Source organism: Carcharhinus amblyrhynchos, chromosome 9 (genome assembly GCF_965287045.1).
Source record: "Carcharhinus amblyrhynchos chromosome 9, sCarAmb.v2.hapA, whole genome shotgun sequence".
NCBI lineage: Eukaryota > Metazoa > Chordata > Chondrichthyes > Carcharhiniformes > Carcharhinidae > Carcharhinus > Carcharhinus amblyrhynchos.
Window position 1 is genome coordinate 18,404,262 of NC_137332.1, and position 17,112 is coordinate 18,421,373.

General features: G+C 40.6%; 1 protein-coding gene across 2 annotated transcripts in view; it reads right to left on the reverse strand.

The window, feature by feature from the left end:
• Nucleotides 1-353: 353 nt before the first annotated feature.
• cnn3a (calponin 3, acidic a) overlaps nucleotides 354-17,112 on the reverse strand; it is a 71,457-nt gene continuing 54,698 nt past the window's right edge. For both annotated transcript variants that reach the window (XM_080195267.1, XM_080195266.1), the window contains exons 3-7: nucleotides 13,421-13,487; nucleotides 12,087-12,224; nucleotides 4,540-4,656; nucleotides 3,782-3,928; nucleotides 354-1,878 (exon numbers count right to left, since the gene is read on the reverse strand). In XM_080195267.1, coding sequence (XP_080051393.1) covers nucleotides 1,537-1,878; nucleotides 3,782-3,928; nucleotides 4,540-4,656; nucleotides 12,087-12,224; nucleotides 13,421-13,487 — 811 coding nt within the window. In that variant the 3' untranslated portion in view covers nucleotides 354-1,536. The remainder of the gene's footprint in view (nucleotides 1,879-3,781; nucleotides 3,929-4,539; nucleotides 4,657-12,086; nucleotides 12,225-13,420; nucleotides 13,488-17,112) is intronic.

The following is a 17,112-nucleotide window of genomic DNA, read 5'->3' on the forward strand; positions in this document are numbered from 1 at the left end:
AGTTCCAAATGGTAAGACATGCAACTGAATAGAAATAAATAGATTGGAAATACCTAGATTAATTATTCTGGTTCTTCAGATGTGATTGCTGGGTGAATTTAAAGATTCACTTCAGCAATCAAATCAGTAACTGTGACTTAGCAATTACTGCAAAAATCAACCTTGATTATGTTTTAATGGTAGGTTGGTTTAACTCCTCTTATAAACAGGAGCATTGTGTGGATCAGCTATACTGAAAGCAAACTGGAATTTGCACAGAAACAGAATTCACTTTTGAGTTAATCAAATCTAAGCTCATGCTACCCAGTATTTTAACACAGAAAAGAGACTTGACAAAAGAAAGGCACAGACGATTATTGCTATGTGGACAAGTTGTCTCTATAGTAATTTTTATTCACAAAAATGAACCATACACAAAGACATTTATGCCAAAGAAAATGGCAATAAATACAAAAAAGTGAGGACAGAATTCCTACAGGGATAAAATATGGCACATAAGTAAAATACATTTAATCTACAGCAAAAATGGAAAAAAAGCATGGCGTTTCGTAAAGTCCCTTTTTAGTACAGATATTTGCTCAATTGTTTCTGTCACTTCATTTGGTTAATGAAAAGAATGATTTCAGTTTTCAATCACAAGTTTTTGCCTCTTAACACATGCAACATCCCAATGGTTCTAAACAACGCATTATATCAAGGTGTATCATTTTAAACTTATTACCCTACCCTACATATTGCATAACTAATTGTTTTGTTCAACAGTTCAGGATGTAACCGTTTAAGGCATGGTTAACTATTTTAAGATTTGCGCCCCAGTATTTTAGCTTTGGGTTCCAGAAAACACCAGTGTGGAACTGCCCCGTTTCTTACTTGCAGCTTTCAAGGGCCATTTCACTTCTCAATCGTAAAAGAGCCATTATCCACAAGTAAGATATTCTTCATAGTTTTGTGTTCACTCTAAGTTTTGTGCATTTGAAAAGGCATTGGTCCCATACAAAAGTTAGAACAAAAATCATAAGACTAAAGGATATGACAACTGGCTAGCTGTAAATGCACATTTTACACTGTTTGAGCTCTTAACATCTGTCACTACATCATAGCTGACAGCAAATGGTGCAGCAGACATGCGTCGTGTTTGTTTAAAGGAAAATACGAAGTCCTATTTTAGCAATATTTCTGGCAGCCTCCCAAAATCCAATCAAACATGCTGTGCAAGGAGGCAGTTAAAAGTCAAAACAACTAATTTTAATAGAAGGTTGCCAGGTATGATTTCTAAATGTTGATTTTAGGTTTTTGTTTCTTCAACTCAAAGTGAAACAGAATCATCTCCAGTACTTAAAAATGATAATTACTGCTACCAGCAAGTGGCAATAAAGAATAGAAAAGCAAGACAGCAAAATACTGATTTTATGGATTAGCTGTGCACGGAAAAGGCAGCAATCCAATCTTTTGGACCTTTAAATTCATGGAAGACTGTAGCAAAACCAAAGCTGTCTAGCTAGTTCACAAAGGCGTATTGGGTCATAATACTGCTCATTAATAATCAACACCGTGATCGGAATATTCACCACGGTAATCTCCTTGGTACTCATCCTGATACTCTAGGGGATAGTCGTCAGGGTAATCGCCTTGGTAATCTCCATCACTGTATTCTGAACCATTTGTTCCCTGGCTTCCATTGTGAATTATAGGCTCAGTTGGGGTGGCACAATATTTGGAGTCGTACACCTGCCGTCCAAGACCATATACAGTCATGCCTGTTTGAGATGCCCCTTTATTAGTGCCCATCTGCAGCGATATTGTAGAAGTGTCACATTTCTCCGTCGACACTTTTTGATCGTAGATATGTCTTCTGGTACCTGGAGCAGTCATACCAGCCTAAAGGGGTGCAGGAAGAATGATGCATGCAAATATGGTTTTAATACAGAAGTGAAATAATTGATAGTTTTACAGTTTGGAATTGTGCCTAACAGTATGGTGAAAAAGAATAAAAAAAGTGAATGCTAATACCTAAAATATAACCTTTTATTAAAGATCCCAAATTTTGGTTCAAAGGTAGTTTACCACCACCCACTATTCTTCTTAGGTAGCTTAATAAAAAAAAATCCATTGACATGATAATAAACATGGGCTATTGTTTGGAAGTTCATGCGAGTAATCCACAATTGACTTTGAGTACAACACAAGTATTACACATTCATTAAAATCTAAGGATTCAAATGTCTTGCTGTCTGGGGAGGTGTGATAACTCTCAGGATGTCAAGTACGGGAAACTCAAAACTCGGGTTGCTCGAAGGAGCTAGGCAATTAATTAAAAATTTGTCAATCTCAGCTGCCCCCTCTCGTCTCTCTGCAGGCAGCAAAGAGGCTGGGGTGGGAAGAGGTGATGCAGGTCAGGGAAAACCGGAGGCCCCAATGGGATCATCCTAAGCAGCACCATCAGCCATCCGGGATACACCAACCATCACACAGGTATACATGTTCAATCGCTTGCCAGCTGGAGAACGATCAGGCCATAAAGACTAACCAACTGTTTCAGGGAGACATCAGGTCCCTTCAATATGTTTTTAGTGAATACCCCAGGTTGGCTCCTCACAGTAGTAAAAGCATTTCTTTCTGCACATTTGAAAAAAATCTCTACAGAATTCCTAATTCATATCATTTCTTCGAGATTACATTTTTACATTTCTAATATAACTGTTATACTGCATGGCTTGTACTTCCAAGTATCTCAGCTAAGATGGCAAACTGAAGTTTAGTTCCATTGTGTGTGTGTGGGGCAGGTGGGGTCCAAGCATAAATGGATCATTTTGCATGAGATTTCATTCTTAAAATATAGTTTTCTGCGTAATAGAACACCAACACAGCAAAATGCCAGGATATTGAAATATTTGATTTTGCAACAGACCTTGTCGTCTTTAGATGCCTTACTGCTCAAGTCTCAAATTTCTGTGAAGGCTTTCAACCACTCAAACTAACTGTAATCAGGACAACGGGTGACGTGAGGGTGCGGCGGACAGCTCGAGTGACCATGCAGGAAGTAACCATCTGCTCACAGAGTTCAGACGTGCTCTGCTCCACTGACCTGAACTGTTTAAAATTAGACTGCAAATTCAAGAACTAGTAAGCAAAGCAAGGCATGTAAAATCGGCTATTTGCCATTTTGTGTGCAACTTCCTATTTGCTCAAATCGGGTGGCAAACGGAGAAGTCTTTGGGGCCATTAGGAGTTAAAGTCAGCAGTTTATTACAACACTAACATAGCCAGGTTTGCCATGAAAGATTCCTACTCAGCCTCTAAAGTCAATGACATCATTATCATGGAGGAATGCAAGAGAACAAAGATCTGAGTGTGGAATTAACAGGCAGTTGATTATGTGCAGTAATTGAACAGATTACTGAAAGTCTGTAACAAAGGGAAGGTGCATGAGCTATACCACTGAAAATTAGTTACCCTAGTAATGATTCTAATGAGGCCCACAACGTGGACCACTTGGGATTATGAGCTCCCAGATTAAGGCAGGAATGACCTGTCCAATCCAGGATCCCTGCATGGCGACATTATGTAGAGTGTCAGGGCTACTGGCACTCCAGATTTATATGCTGTATGAGGAAGTGCCTGAGTGTTGCTTACTTATGTAAATAGATCTAAATTTGGTGAAGGGACACCAGCCTTGGAGGAATTATTTCAACTTCTACATGGTCTTCGACTGGAAAAAAGATCAAATCTCAGCTCTGATTGCAATTTATTAAACCATACACGCACATACTGGGTTGCTTACCTGACTGGCACCTTTGTTTGTTCCCATTTGGAGACTTATGGTTGTTTGATCATAAGGTTTCTCAGTATGAGTCTTTGGATCATAAAGGTGTCTTCTGGTCCCATAGGCAGTCATACCTGCTTGGCTGGCACACTTGTTGGTCCCCATCTGAAATTAGATACATTTCCTTTATGGTGGCATCAAGAGCAAACCAAGGACATGTGTTGCAATACAAGTGTACCATCAATAGCCCAGCTGAATTCAGACAGCATTTAAAAATCGGGCTAGAAGCGTTTCAGAAGACAATTGGCTGGGATTTAATCAGGCTGAATGCAGATCTCACTAGTCAGAACTATGGGCGGGGAAGGGACCTGATGGAATCAAACACCCTTCAAATGGCCATCAGCAGGTCTTCCCAAAGAGATCTTTGGTGGCATTAGTCTCACCCAGTGAGAGTTGCCAACTAGCAGCCAGTAGCTCATCATTGCCACCAGCACCAGAAGTAGTTAGTGGCAGTACATCAAATCAGCCTAAGTCACCATGGGCTCAAGGCCAAAAAGGCAAGTGAGGGCATCATGGGGGGTTTTGACTGCAGCTGCTATCCTTCTGCCTAATGTCAGGACACTTTGTGGGTACGAAGAAGCTGACTATTTAGACACCCCCCCTCCCCGCAAACAACAATATTTTTAAAATGGCCTCGGTTCCAGCTAAGAATTAGGTTGGGAAGAGAGGAATACCTCGCCAATTGAAAAATAACTTGAAAAATAAGTCATGGCTACCTGAAGCCCAATTACACTTTGTCCAGCCTTCAGTTTTTCCTCCTTGAAGTGTCTTTCTTGCTTATCTGCATATTTAACGCCAATATCCATTCTTGTGTGAAAGCCTTTAGTTTTAGCCTGTTCAAAAGAAATCAAGTTTAGTGACATCAGATGCAAACCACTAACAGTTCAGGCAGCATTACCTCTGGAGCAATTATAGAAGAGCAACTTAAGAATTACAGCAAAACTGCATATGGAACATGAAGACCAAATACAAGCAGGAAGAGAAACAAATTGCAACTCTGCAAAGCAGTAAGGCACCAAGGAACTGTTTCAGAATCTGCAAGTTAACTTCAGCAATGAATCAGAAATACTCCTAATACACAAACCAAACTTTACTCCCCATCCCCCCCCAGCGTTCTCTACTGCCTTACTACATTTTTCAATTTTCAGCACCAAAGTAACAATATTGTTGCCTTTGCAAAGGAAAACTACAATCTTTCTCACTTAAACCATAAAAAGTGGGAATTTCGTGGCATAAAATTTTAAACATTTCCTTTTATTTGTTGATTAGCTGCCTCTCTTATCTTGCATGGAATTTATAGCAAGCAGGCCATTTGGTCCACCTGATCCATACTTTGTGTGTCTTCCCTCTGATCCTGTTTCATTTACTTGAACTACTGATCTTGTCTTCCTTTCTACACTATGTACTTATCTAACTTGCCCTTTAATGCTCTTCACATTCGTTAGTCCTCATGTGGTACCATATTTTAACCATTCTCTGGTAAAGAAATTTCTCCCGAATTCCCTGTTAGAATGATTGAGATCTACTTTGTATTTATAATTTATAAGCAGACTCTTCCCCATCTGGAAATATCTATGTCCACCCTCCTGAACAGCATTAGAATTTAAAGGCCTTTGTTAGGTCACTCCTCAGCCTGGCCTTTTTCTGGAGAAAAGCCGCAGTCTGTTCAGCCATTTCCAAATAACATAACCTCTTATCTGGCATCATCCTTGTAAGCTTTGTTTGCTCCTTCTGCAGTGCCTCCATATTCTTTTTGTAACAGAGACCAGAACTGTACACAGTGCTTGTGTGAATCGCTTTCATAGAACCCTACAGTGCAGAAACAGCCCTTCGGCCCATCAAGTCTGCACTGAACACAATCCCACCCAGACCCTAGCCCCATGTCCCTACATATTATACCCACTAATCCCTCTAACCTACGCATCCTGGACACTAAGGGGCAATTTCTTAGCATGGCCAATCAACCTAACCCGCACATCTTTGGACTTTTCATAATGTGGTGGCGAGGCTTGGGCACTCTGATCCCTTAAACGATGCCATTGGGAGCTCCTTGCCCATGGAGGTGAGGTTGAGGTAAAGATACTACACAAAATGCAGTCCAAAAAGTCTTCAACAGCTGAAGAGGTAAAAGACTATGTGCTTCACTGGCTGAGAAGACAAGAGGTGGTTCCTCAGTAAAAGGTCAGTCCGACTATCATGATCTGACATGTCTGACCACCAACCGTCAAGATCGTGGGGACAACAGAGGAGCCCCAAGGTCCCCACATTGAACAATATCACACAAAACTTTTACCAGCTTCCATTTCCAAGTCCTAGGGCGGTGGAGAATTGGTGATGGGGACAGGGCTACGTATCTGTCCCCCGATCAAGAAACTCCACACAGACGACACAGGAAGGTGGTTGGACACTTGTGACAGGTGTGTCTCTGGCCAGCAGCAGTGACTGAGCAGTCCATTCAGGATACCCTCTACTCACCCCAAATGAGGAGACAAAACAAATAAAAATTCCTAAAAATAGGCTGTCCCACTTCCTGGTAGAAGAACCACACAAGGGATCAGCATCTTTGTGGCCGAAGAAAATTTAAATCTGGCAATTTATAATCTCAAGAGCAATCACATTGGGATTTAAATTGCTTTCTCAGATCACTGGGGAGCCCAGAAGTTTTGGCCCATTGAATTTCAAATGCATTTTCATGTCTGGGTATGTTCACTTGCAATCCATTTGGAACCCTCTGGAAATGGAGGAAACATTCCAGTTGTAAAATCAGGTGATTCTTGGCAGCCATTTTAAAAGTCCACTGCATTCATTTTAAAAAAAAGGGAGCACAATTCCCACAGCACACCCACCACCACCACCACCCCCCCAACCATAATCCGTCATCGTAACTATACACCATGACAAAAGGCACGCTGAAGCTTTCCATGATGCACAGCAGCAGCTTTCCACCATTTAAAATGGCATCAACTTTCCATCAGGCTGCATCTGCTTCAATCCAAATGCTTTAAAATTATGAGATAGATCTCACTGCCTCATGGGTCATCTGACTCATGTACCTAGTTTTCAGGTCAAGAATCAGCCTGTTGTCACACAAAGGCCCATGGCAGAAACTTGCAATCACAATTAAATGCTTATCCTCCAATTAAGAGACAGCCACAGTTGATAAGTGCTTGGATGTGGTCCACGACACTACACAAGTTTAAAGTAAAACGTGCAGAGGTTAATTCTGGTCTACAAATGAAAGTAAAAAGTCTGACAACACCAGGTTTTAGTCCAACCTATTTATTTGATAATATACTCGCAAGCTTTCGGGTTAGCCCCTGACGAAGGGGCTAACCCGAAAGCTTGCGAGTATATTATCAAATAAATAGGTTGGACTAAAACCTGGTGTTGTCAGACTTTTTACTGTGTTTACGCCAGTCCAACGCCGGCATACCCACATCATGACTACAAATGAAACCCAGAGTTTTGTTTGTGGTCTCATTAACCTGCATTAATTTGAGAGTGTTACCATTTTTGTTCATTTATTCAAGACTCTGTATTCTGTGGATTATGGAACCTCATTATTCTTCCTACTCAATGACCACCCTCACATTTACTAATTTGCCTTTCTCACATACATCCTGCAAGCTCATTATGGCATCCCGTATTTGGATGCAGTACCTCTTAGCCTTCGTTGTACAATCCAACTTGGTATCACTGGCAAAATTGTATTTCCAATTTTGGAGACTAAGTCATTAAGATGACCAGTGAACAACAGTGATCCTGGCATCAATTCTCTTGGAACACCATCTCCCACATTCTGTTAGCCAGATCAATCTTAAGTTTCCAGACTTTGGAGCACATATTTAGGCTCGAGTGACTTACTGTTGACTGAACGCAGCACAGTTATACATTCATAAATTAAAAAGTACAATTTAAAGCATTTCTTAAGAACAGTGACCATCCATCCACATATGATCCTCCTCTGTTCATTCAATTTGTAACTTCATTCAAATGCAAGCTGAGAGTTTGGTACATCTTTTCCTACAAAAGTCAAGGACAAAATTGAGCAACAAAATGCTTAAAAGAATTAGCAACTCAAAATAGATAGGAACGCCTTCAACAAAATACCACAATACAAAGAAAAAGGGGAGAAAAATTAAAAGCAAATCCACTTTCACTTAAGCGGGGAAGACTGAAATGTGATAGGGAAGGGAAAGGTATAAGGCAGAGGATAATGGCAAGCACCCACAAGAGGATCAGATTTTGATCCAACTGAAGATGAGCAATTTTGATTTTGCTGCTGCCATATTCAAGTATTACTAGTGCAAAAATAATAATGCAGGAAAATACAAAATAGGCAAGGAAGAGAAAAAGCAGCAAATAGAAATCAGGTGGACTATGTAAACGCTCATCTGTGCGTAAGGAATAGGCATTCCAAAATAATACATGATTAATTTAGAACATGAGGAACATCGTCAGATGGTGAAAATTGTCTTAACCCTAGCATTCTCAGCCAAATTCAACAGCATTCAGAGATGGAGCCTCCATAGCTCTTGAATAAACTTTTGTTAAATTAATGCCACATAACATGAGTTTCAGCAGTGCTAAAAAAAGTTAAAAGAAAAGAAAAAAAGGATTACTGGCCACAGTTATTAAAACAATATTTGCATAGTGTCACCTGCCTTTAAGTGGGCAATGGGAAATTAGAAGGTAATGCTACAGCAATTTCCAAAATCCACATCGAACTGGGAACTCACTCAAAAGAATGAAAGGCAGTAGTGGTTGGCATACAACAGTAGTGAGAAAAGGCCTGCAATGGTCAGCATCAGTGCATCTTCATTGTGTAAATGTTTTTCATGGGATGCAAGCATCACCGGGAAAGCCAAGATTTATTGCCCATCCCTAGGTCACTCTTGAGAAGACAGTGAGTGGTATTCTTGAACAACTGCAGTCCATGTGATATAGGTACACCAACAGTGCTAATAGAAAAAGAAGTCCAAGATTTTACTGTTGCTCAGCCAAAAGAACAGCAATACAATTCCTAAGTGAGGATGATGCATAGCTTGGAGGGGAGCATTCACGTGGCATTCCCAGGTATTTGCTACACTTGTCCTTGCACATGGTAGAGGTTGCAAGTTCAGAAGGCACTGCTGAAGGCAGCTTAACGAGTTGCTACAGTGCATCTTGTACATAGAATATACTGCTGCTACCTGGATGGTGCCATGGTGCCAGAAGGCTGAGACTACTCAGAGGAAGCCCAAATTCTAGAATAATGGGTACAGAATTTTTAACCACATCCAAAGAAGCCATCAATAGGCTGCCAATTGCTCTACTGATGACCCTCCCATACTGTTAAAAATGATGAATGCAATCAAACCTCTGTCTGGCAGCAAAGCTCCAAGAATTTATGCTATCCCCGCTGAGGTCTATGAAGGTCAATGTCTAGTCACAAAACTCTCAAACTTTTCAACGTGGGGGCAAATAACCATCCCATAATACAAAGATGCCTCTACTGTACACTGGTACAAACAAAAGGAAACACACCAATCTTGCAGGGGAATTTCACAACTCTCCCAATGCCAACAAAAGTTTGGCCACTATGCCAGAATCCTTCTGAACTTCTAGTGTAACATCTTGACCTGAATCTACTGTCAGAGTTACTGCAGTTAGACAGATCCAGGGGAAAGTGCCATAAACCAAAAGAACATGGAACACAACGCTACATTTGTTGACCAGGCCAAGGACTTTTGACACAGTGAGGGCTTTTGAAAGACAATGGAAAAATTCAGCTGCCCTGGGAAATTCGTCACAATGGTTCAATAGTTTCATTAACACATGCTTGTGTACGCCCTGGATGGAGCATTTTGACTCATTTGAGAGCTAAACAGGGCTGCACACCAGTGCCATCTAATTTCAGATGTTTACACTGCCATACCCTTAGATGCCTTCCATGACGACAATCCTGACATTGAAATCAGATACTGAATGGAAAGGAAGCTGCTCACTCCAAGATGACTTTGGGAAAGACCAATGTCGCCAAGGACATAATTGAATTTCCAGTTTGCAGATCACTGCACTTGCTGCCAGTTCAGTGTTGACGTGCAGTGGAGCACGGACTTGTTCTCCACTGCATGTGGCATTTTCAGCCTTACAATTAATACAAAAGAAACTGGAGTAAATACAAATGTATTTCCTACTCCAGGAAAGTGCCACTTTGAGCCCAAGGTTTCAGTGTATGACCAAAATCTGTCAGCAGTGGGCCAGTTCAAATCATCTCAACAGAACACTTCTGAGTTGTTTAGACAGATGAAGAGACAGGTACAAGTGCCAAAGCAAGTGCAGTCTTTGTTAGACTTCAAACATCAGTCTAGGAACAAAGATGAGCAAGTTTGCTTACCAATATCTATAGAGCAACAGTCCTGCTGATACTGCTCTATGCAATGAAGGACTTGGCCTGTGTACTAGCTTCATGCCAAGAAGCTCAACCAATTTCACTTGCACTGCCTTCAGAAGCTTCTGAAGATCAGATAGCAGCACAAAATACCAGACACTGAGGTGCTCAGAGCTGGCATTCCAAGTACCCATACCAGATTGAGTCAGTCATAACCTTAGTTGGGCTGTTCATGTAGCCAAAATGCCTGATATCTCATACTAAAGCAAATCTTTCATGAACAGCCAAGCAAGTCTTCCATGGAAAACGAGCTGGGGGTTCATTCTCATGGTGGTCAAAGGAAGCCAGCGCTAGGATACTCAAAGCTTCACAGAGGCTTGCCCAGGACTGTTGAACCTGCATAGTACCCATCAAAACCCAAGCGCAACAGAGACAAAGTAATTGCAAGGGGAGTAAATCTCGAATCAACAGCTATGGTATCCTGTCCAGGAACAGATTAGTAGTCACCCACTGGAATCTCAGCAAATACCCCAAAGTGGAAAACATTATAACTTATGTGGAAAAATCAGTTACAAACATAAGGTTATATGATCTTTTAATCACCTTGGTGCAAAGACTTCCTCACTATGTTGTGTGCAGAACCAGGCAAGCTGTGCATTCCTGTGCCTAATACATCCTCACTTCCAAAATACATTTCACAGTCAATTAATAATTTAGCAGAGACTGACAAAACACCTGTAGTGAAACTGGTATTTCTTATTAAAAAGCATTCAAATCCCCATCACACCATCTCCAACATATTCCTCTCATCCCATTCTCTTTTTCCTATGCCATCCCCATCACCAATCCCAGATCTCCCTTACCTTCTATTTTTCCTTCCTTCACCAACCTGCCATCAACAACCACCAGCAGCCAAAAATGCTCCAATCAACAGCACTTCAGAGTAGCTACATCTCAAAGTAGCAATCAGTAACTAAAGCTGAACAGCAAATAAGGCTTTTTAAACCAACACCTCTCATGTAAAGAGCATGTGAATAGCTTCCACATGCTTGGGGGCGGGGGCAGGGGCGGGGGGGGGGGGGGGGGGTTGCAGAGGTGGTGGTGGAAATCAATTTAGAACAGAGTTGAGGAGGAACTTCTCCCAGAGTGTAGTGAATCTTTGGAATTCTCGCCCATTGAAGCAGTGGAGGCTACCTCATTAAATGTGTTTAAGTCACAGATAGATAGATTTTTGACCAATAAGGGAATTAAGGGTTATGGGGAGCAGGTGGGTAAGTGGAACTGAACCTCTATCAGATCAGCCATGATCTTATTGAATGGCAGGGCAGGCTCAAGGGGCTAGGTGGCCTACTCCTGCTCCTATTTCTTATGTTCTTATGTTCCAGCTTTGTTCCTCACTGAACTCTCACCCTACGCATCTGTCTTCCATCTGCAGGGCTGGGCTGAGGGAGGAGATAAAAAGGAAAAAAACTAACTTAAAAAAGGGCTCTAACCTTTCCTGGCTACGTGTTTGGCAGTGATTGGGGAGCCAGGTCAGAGGTTGCAGAATGTTCAGCCAGCCAGAGACAATAACATTATTTAAACAAATAAAAACATAACAATGGAACCATTTCATCATGTTTGAATTTAGCTGCTCTGTGATCTCTGATTAATGCAATGCTTTGTATGTTTCAGTCTTTTGTACCCCACCTGCTACCCTGCATAGTAGTCTATGCCCACTAAAATCAAATCACCACAAAAATGTGGGGTGGAACTTATATGCACAAGCTTCTGACTCAGAGCCAAGAATGCCATCACCAAGTCAAACAATGTTTAATACCCAATAGAAATGTGTGATCTGGCCTCCATTAGGAGCATCCATTAACAAACTTCAGGTTAGATAGCACTTACCAGACTTGCAAGTGCCAAAAGTGTTGTCTGTACTTGAGTTAGGTTTCCATTCTCAAAAAGATCATTTGCTTCAAAAATGTCATGTGGCTTCATCCCATACGACTGGATTGCTTTAATAAAGTTTCCAATATTCTCCAGCTGAAAGAAATTAAATGTAGCTGTTAAACAACATATAGCCCATTTCTAAAAGATCAATAGTTTTATTCACTTGTCAAGCTCTTTACCATATACTTCCTTCTGAGTGCTTGAGTGGTTTGCTGGAATATGGATCTTTAGGTGCCTTCACCTGACTCAGTAGGTGATTCTTCACAAATATTGGGTGGCTATTCAACAATGGAGGGCACCACAGAAAACTCAAAATCACATGAGAACATAAGTCTGGTTCAGGTCACCAGTTTAGGAAAGATGCAAGATCCTTGTGAGATTGGAGAAGGTGAAGTTGTTCCCCTCGGGACAAAGAAAATTGAGGGGAGAGTTGAAAGAGGTAAAGAGACGATGACAGGTTTAAATAAGATAGACAAGGAAGAAAATGAGGATGGGGGGGTTCAAAGTTCTAGATTCTGGATAAAAGATTAAAAGGGGAAAATGCAAAGATTATTTAAATGCAGGTGGCAATGGTCTGAAACCACAATGGGGGCGGGGGTGTGTGGTGGTGAGGGGGTGAAATAGATGGTCAGACTGTTCCAGAGGGACAGTATGTAGCTTGTATGGCCTCTTTTTGCACTGTGATTAACTCTATATCTTTGTCCACATACTTAATTTCAAAACATTTTCCTGCAGGGCAGTAAATTGCACCATTCGTCCAACCCAGTTCTAATATTGCCTCAGTAAAGCTACAAACGAACAGTGGCCCAGCTCAGAAATTTGTAACCATACTTTTTTTCCCCCCCATATCCAAATGACAGCTCTAGACTGGCATCCAGAACCAAAGAGGATACTGAACCAGCCTAATTAAACAGAACTGCTTCCTGAGCCTGTGGCTGACATTTGCTGGGCTATCTTCCAATAGGAATGTCAGGGAAAGTGAATCAACTAAACAGCTTGGCACTCACATACACAGGTGTATGGTTCGCTGGGCACCTTCCCAGTACCCTGTCCAACTGGCAGTTCACCACAAACATCAGCAAGTTATTCAACCATATCCCAGAGAATATTCCAGCCATCCGACTTTGGAGAACAGCATGTGAGAACATATGCCAAGGTCAGGACTGGGTAGCTCAGAAACTATAAAATCATTTGCACATTGTTCAGCTTTACAGATGAGGACACTGAAAATCACCTGTAGAATCAGATTCCAAATGAGTCAGGATAGGCTGGCCAAGAAAATTTCTTACCTGGTGCCAATTTAATTTGGATTCATTTATTTTCTTGATTGAATTGGGTTGTAGCTTGTTCATGAGCCTGAAATATTGATTAAGAATTTAGTACAACTTCTGACCATGCAAATGAAACAATTCTGCACTGATGCCAAAACTTTAATTAAATAAAGAGTTACCGTGTATTTTAAGCTTCATGAGCTGCAGTTTGCTACATTCTCAAATTGATCTTTGTTCATTCAGTACATTCTCAGATACTTTGTGCAAGAAAACTATTCTGCTCACCAGGAGCTTTATAGAAAAGCAAAATGATCAGTTCAACAGTGTCAATTCAGAGTTACAAAATAATAGCGCCCAACTTCAGAAATTAAGTCTGTAAACAGACAGCTATTAACAGCTCCAGAATCAAACAATACCAATCAGGCTGGGTAAACAAATGGTTTATCAATGCTATAGTTGCATTTTTTCTGGCTACGTTTCAATAAGAATGGCAGAGTTGAAAATGAGCAAATGCAAGGAGTGCAAAACTCCAAGGCTACAGAGTTTAGAGCAGGGACTAGGGTTCACCATTCCAAGGTACTGCCCCCTCCTCATGCAATTGGTCTACTGGCATTGAGATTGGTTTAGCAACAGAGCGGGTGAGAGATGAAAGAAAACCCACCAAGAAATGTGCGTCTGCAACAGTCCCAACCTCCATAGGGGATCCATCAAGGGAAGAGTCTTGAATCGAGTTCAACAATGAAGTTGAACACGTGGTTTTTTTTTGGGTACACTGAATATAACCCAAACCAACTGCACCAATAAAAAGGAGAGGGTACTCAGCTGCGAATACTCTGGCAAAAAGCTATGCAAAATAGCCACTCAGGGCATCATTAGCATAAAGTCCTGTTATTTAAAAAGCTTTCCACTTGAACTTCTAACGAACGTCCAAAGATGTGTAGATTAGGTGCATTAGCAATGGTAAAGCACAGGTTTACAGGTATAGGCCTGGATAAAATGCTCTTTTGAAGAGTCAGTGCAGACTTGAAGGGCCATAAGCAATTCAAAACAGTACGCGAGACATCTAGAACTTTCACAACAGACTTTGCCCATTTCACCAATATAAAAATACACAGCTTGGCACTCAGGAGATAATATGTCCTATTTTAAAGCATGCCACTCAGAAGGAAACAAACACAATCCAAGTGTTAAAAACAAAGTCATAAGTCAAATCAGAAATCCCCAACATGACTGTAGTACTGAAGGAGCGTGGCACTGTGAAGCAATTATATTTTGGGTAAAAACATTAAAATGGAGCTCATTACAACCATTAAAAACCCTCATTTAAATTGCCCAGTTACATCACTTTAGTGACGTATCACTACAGGCTACAAAAGTCCATTGGAGAAGTGGAGATGGATTCCATGAAACACCAGAAGTTTGATCAAGTGATAGGTTGATGGAAACCTGAATGAGCAGTATGGTTTCATGAAGTCCAAGCACTTTGAGATGTGGGATTTAAGAACATTAGGATTAGAGTCCATTACTCGATACCACCTTATCAATGCACTTATCGTCAATTGTTGGTTTCTCCATATTAAATATTTCAACATTGGAAAGCACACTGCGAAATTAGCATGTGTATATTTCACCAGATATGGTCACTGGACTCTTTGCTTCTGTTCAAATTCTGAGCTGACCTTCAAAAATCATTTTTCCAGAGTTGTGTCTCTATTCCTGATCCCACTTCTTGCTGGAAAGTTTTTACGTTACAGATGTACTGTGTATCAGGGACTTAAAATGGCTGAGATAAACAGGAATTTCAGAAAGCTTCCAGAAACAGATGCTGCTGCTCTGTTCTTATTCCAGCATTTGCAGTTTTCCCTCATATTTAAAAAAAAAGTTAGATTGCTTTTTTAGGTCCAGGTTCCCTTGTGATCTGAAATACTAATCATTCTCCACATATGTTACACTCAACGTAATCCTCTTGTCCTTCTGACGTGGCTAAGTTGGGGGGAGCTATTTGGACACACTAACATACATACATTTGGTTAGGTATCATCTAGAGTCAGAGGATTTTAAGCATATAAATGTCAACTGTCACTCCACTGCAGTACTGAAGGAGCTCTGCACACTGAAGCAACTATAACTTTGGATAAAACATTAAAATGAGTTCATATCTAACCTCTCAGGCCAAATGTAAAAGATTCCATAACACTTTTCAAAGAGCATGGGAGTTCTTTTTAGCATCCCAAGGTTTCTGATGCTCCCTCAAATAACACCAAAATTAGATATCCTGACTTGCTTATTACTTGACTGTCCAGTGCTTTGGGAGATCTGAAGATGGTGAAAGGCACTATATATAATGCAATTCATTAAATATGCTAAGTCCCAATTGTCTAAATGGAAGAACACCTTTCCCCATGATGATGCATTCTCCTATTTGAAGTTGAGGTATCACTATTCTTTGATAGGTACCTTGCGCTATCTACAGCTGTCGAACAGGCCTATCACTCAGTTTCCAATTTTGAGTCTCCGATGCATAATCCAAGCAGTTTTTTATTCTTGTCTTTAGATCACTATTGTTATGTTGAATATAAAATTTCAGTAATTTAACAAAACTTGAATATCTCATTTATATTCAAGCCATGTCTGTTACTCTCCAAAGCCCTTGCAAATTTTCCACTGAGATCTCCCCCCATAGCCTTTGTATCAATGCATTTACAATGAAGCGATTTTTAGCCTTAAATCTAAGTTTCCCCTGATTTTCTTCCCTCCTACCTTCCATTGTCCTATCAACTTTATCATACACATCAGCTTCTATAAACCATGAGTACCTACTCAACTTCACTAAAGAATTTAGATTACTGGACAAATCACTGTGGGCAATTTTCCCCATTTCCCTCACCATCCACAGTATTGACTCCTGTGAAAATCGCAAGATACATTCTAAATTTCACCTCCTCCCCCTCCTCATCAACACAACCACAATATCGCTGCCTGCATTAACTGGTCCAACTCAGTGTTCTTCGTTGTGCCATGATCCCCTTGTTCAGGTCTTCAACCCTTTGCCTTCCCCTTAACAACTCCCAGCTCGGCACCAGAGTGTCAGGTCACAGCCTGTATCCTCAGGAGTTTCCAAGTGCTTCCCAAGTGCAATTGATGCTTTTGTACTTACTGGCAACTGTACAAGTGTTTCATTTTATACATAAAAACAGCATACAGAACCAGCTCCTTTCCATCAATAGAATGGTAAATAAGGGTGGTTGAATATAACAAAGTAAAATGTAAATAGAGGAAAGCATTGTATAAACAAAAGCTGTATTTTTACAACAGTGATTACAAAAAGTACTTAACTGTTTTAAAGCACTTTGGGATTAAACAATATAGCAGCTTGTGCAACCTCTAAAGGCAAGTTATTTTGTATTTTTCATTTAAGTTGCAAAAGAAATAACAGAAAATGCTGGAAGTATTCAGCAAATTCAAGCAGTATCTGTGGAGATAAATATTTAAGGTCAATAACCTTTCACCAGAACTTGGATTTGCAACATCAGAAGCATTTTGCTTTTCTGCAAGACTCATTTTTGGAGGCTGATTGCCAAGTCAAAATGTTTCGTCTTCATTAAGTCTCTCTTCATCAGCCACTCGCTAATTGAGTACAATTATCCATCTAAGAAACTTCATGTCAGTGGTCATGGGTGCTGTGGATCCTTGCATGGTTGATGAGCCCA